General features: G+C 60.4%; 1 protein-coding gene across 1 annotated transcript; it reads right to left on the bottom strand.

Annotated features, from left to right (window-relative positions):
* Positions 1-3: 3 nt before the first annotated feature.
* Positions 4-914, bottom strand: LOC104166385 (kinesin-like protein KIF1A; the record flags this gene model as incomplete). Its single annotated transcript, XM_009706280.1, has 3 exons — positions 4-63; positions 559-738; positions 838-914. Coding segments are annotated over 3 exons (317 nt in total), but the record flags the coding sequence as incomplete, so codon positions are not given.
* Between the last annotated feature and the right edge of the window lie 2473 nt (positions 915-3387).

Genomic DNA, 3387 nt, shown 5'->3' with positions numbered 1-3387 from the left:
CACAGAGTAGGACATGTTGTCGTTCGTCGTGTCATTGATGCGGGAGAAGAGGTCCTCGCACAGCTGCGGAGAGAAGAGCCAGGCTACTCAGCGCCCCCCACCAGAAGGATGCTCCTGCCCGGAGTGCCCAGGCCACAGGAATTTCCACCTTCTTCTCCCAAACACCAGAGCCCCTGAGTGCTGGGACGGCTCCCGGGGAGTTGGCAGACCGCCCCCCCTGCTGATATGGGGGACTCAGCATCCCCCACCCCGGTACCCTGCTGGGCCAGCACACAGCAGCTCTCGGCAAGCACAGCCAGTGGTGGCTCAGTTTTTGGACTACTACTGCTCACAAACACCGGCCTGGTGTGGCCAGACCGTAATTCATCCGGTCTCGGAGGAGTTCGGTGTGACCCTCCGGTGGAGCTGTGCTGGCTGGCTGCCACGACAAGGCTGCAGCAGACCTTGGCCAAGCCTGGCCCTGCGCCTGCCCTCCTCCCATCTTCCCTCCCCGCTCTGCTTCTCCTTTGGGCATCCTGCTGGGATCAGGGGAACAGGCAGCTTTTCTCCAGGCGGTACCTGTGGGATGATGCCTTGCTGGTCCTTCTCCTGCTTTCCCATCATCGTGTAGGATTTTCCAGCACCTGTCTGCCCATAGGCGAAGATGCAGACGTTATAGCCTTCGAAGGCGTGTTGTAACATCTCCTCGCCAATGTCCCGGTACACCTGCTTCTGAGATGCATAGTTGATGTCTGCGGGCTGCAGAAAGGAGGGGGACAAGGAAAAATTTGGCAACAAGGTCCTCCTGCCTTTCCCCAGCCCAGCGGTCCAAGCAGGCTCAGGCTTCCCACCACTTACCGTGGTGTGGGACCAGTAGGAATAGTCAAAGCTGAAGCTTTTTGGTGTCTCTTTCGGCTGCTTTGGGTTCAGGATAGCTAGGGGCAAACAGACAGGAACATGAGGCCACCCAGCCACCCATGGTACCCCCGCCACCCACATCCCGCTTGTGAGAGTAGAAGGGTGATGGGGTTCAGTCCAAAACGGTCCTGGAAAGCGGTACCAGGACCCCCCAGCTCCGCAGATCGGTCCAGAGCCCCCGGACCCCAACAGTCCCAGCAGAGGCGGTGGGTGCCACGGCTGGCACAGCCCGCCCTAGCCCCCCAAGAGTCCCGGCAGGGGGAGTGGGTGCCACGGCTGGCACAGCCTGCACTAGCCCAGGGAGCCGGGCAGAGCCTTGCCCAAACATCCTGCTGGGCATGCTGGGGGGGAATGGTTCCTTCCCACTTCGGCACCTGCCCATGGGAGCTTGGCATCGGCGGATCACAGCCTTCCTTCACCCCACAGCCCTGCCTAAAGCCACACGTGTTGGTGCTGTGGGGTGGGAGAAGCCACAGCCTCATCGGAGTTCCCCTGAGCCCCCTCCATCTCCTGCCTCTCCTCCCCTGTGCTTTCTTTTGGGTACCCAGCCCCGGCAGGGTGATTAATGCCTCGTCTTACACTGCCAGCGGAAACAAGAGCCTGCTTTTTCCCATCCCCTGGTGAAAAGGACGTTGCCATGGAAATTGGAGACTGCATCACTTCTCTTCCTCGCTCACCACCTTCCCTCCCCCCGTAGAGCGTTTACGATGGGGTTTTTTTCTGAAACAACAGATGCGTCAGAAGAAACCCAAACCAGCAGGGTAATCACGAGATCCAGCCATCAGCCATGTCAGGCGACATTGAAATGACCTTGCGGGCTGGCACAGCGCAGGTCCCATGCCTACAGCCCCCAGCTGCTCCCTGCCACCGTCGGGGACGAGGAGGCCGTACAGCACCAAGGCTGACGGAGCATCCTCCCTCGCAGCACCAACCTGCCCTGCCCCAGGGCCGGCTCTTGGCCGGGGCTAGCACCCGCTCAGGATTCAAGCTAGGACCTTCCAAGCAGCCCCAGGCATGGCACAGCCCGTTACCCGGGGGTCGGATGCCCCAGTGCGTGGCGTTACAGATACGGATGCTTTCTGCTCAAAATTCCTCCCCCATTGCCATGATGGATTCTCCCTCGGGAAGGATGCGTCACTTCTGGCCTGAGACCAGTCCATCCCTGCCCACAAAGGCAGCGAGGCAGGCAGGTGGAGGGTGGGAAGCAGGGTCAGGATCCGGCCCCGACCGCAAAACCGCAGCCCGGGGCCGCTCGGCTGGCCCCCGCTACGGGTTTTTTTTCCAGCACCAAAGAGGAGCTGGGTGCTGGCTCCCTGCCCACCTGCCCACTGGAAGCAGCGTGACTCAGATGCTCCAGATGCCTCCTGCATCCCGGGCAGACTAATTACCAAAGCCATAGCTGCTCTTTCAGGAGAAACGGCTGGGAAGTGACATCTCCATAGCAACTGCCCATCCCGCAGCTGTAAATGGGGATTTGGAGGTCCCCGTTGAGATCTGGACCAAAACGGCACCGGGTCTTTCTGGGCAGCGTGGGCAGCCACCGGGGCTGCGCGTCCCTGCCGGTGCCCGATTGGTGTGCTGAGGGTGGGTGAGCGGCCGTTGCAATGAGAAGCACAACGCGGAGGCCGTGGAAAAGTTGGGTGGAGCATCTCTGATGGCTCCTGAGGTTCACCTGGCAGCTCCGCCATGCCACCCAGCCCCTCTGTGTGCTCGGCACGACTCCGTCTTTGCCCCGCAGAAGTGACCCTCGCTGGAGCGAACGGGAGCATCACGCACCACAAAAATGCGTCTAACGGGGGTAAAAGCAGGAACGGGCAGAATGGGGCTGCACAAGGCGGCTGTTCTGCATCCCAGTGCCAGCCCACGCTGGGCACGGGGCGGAGGAGCGGCCGGGGATGGCACCGAGTGGCTCTGGGCATCCCAGCTGCAGCCACCCAGTGGGCCGGGGACTGGGACACGGGTGAGAAGGGAGCACACCGAGAGCAGCGGGGTCTCCCATCCTTGGGCTGAAACACTCTCCCCATGCCCTCTTCATTCCCACTTATTTGTCCCCACATGCCACTGGTGTGTTTTTTCTTCTTCTGTGACCAGGCATCCCAGGGTTTTTGCAAAGCTGCTGCAAAAGATTCATCCTCTGTGCTCTGTGCTCCCTTCTTTCTCTTTTCCTCAAAAAAAAAAAAAAAAAAGGGGGGGGAAAGACATACAGACAAGAGAGGGAGGAGGAAAACATCTGGAGATGACCTTCATCGTTACCCTGAAGAGACAGCAGCGTGGCAGAGCACAGCAAGCGGGCAAGCACTGCGCGGGATAAAACCCAAGACGCACAGGAGAGAAAATAATCGCCGTATTTTAAAGCCCACAGAGACATGGCTCCAGCCGGAGAATATTAATGGCCTTGGGGGATGAAAGCCGGGGTCCCTTCCTTGCCGTCCTGGTGGGAGCTGCCAGGAGAGGAGCCGGGGGGGGGGGGGGCGTAACACCCCGGGTCCA

This window comes from Cariama cristata, unplaced genomic scaffold (genome assembly GCF_000690535.1).
Source record: "Cariama cristata isolate BGI_N322 unplaced genomic scaffold, ASM69053v1 scaffold34508, whole genome shotgun sequence".
Classification (NCBI taxonomy): Eukaryota; Metazoa; Chordata; class Aves; order Cariamiformes; family Cariamidae; genus Cariama; species Cariama cristata.
Note: the sequence above shows the minus strand (reverse complement) of the source record. Positions and strands in the feature narration are given on the sequence as shown.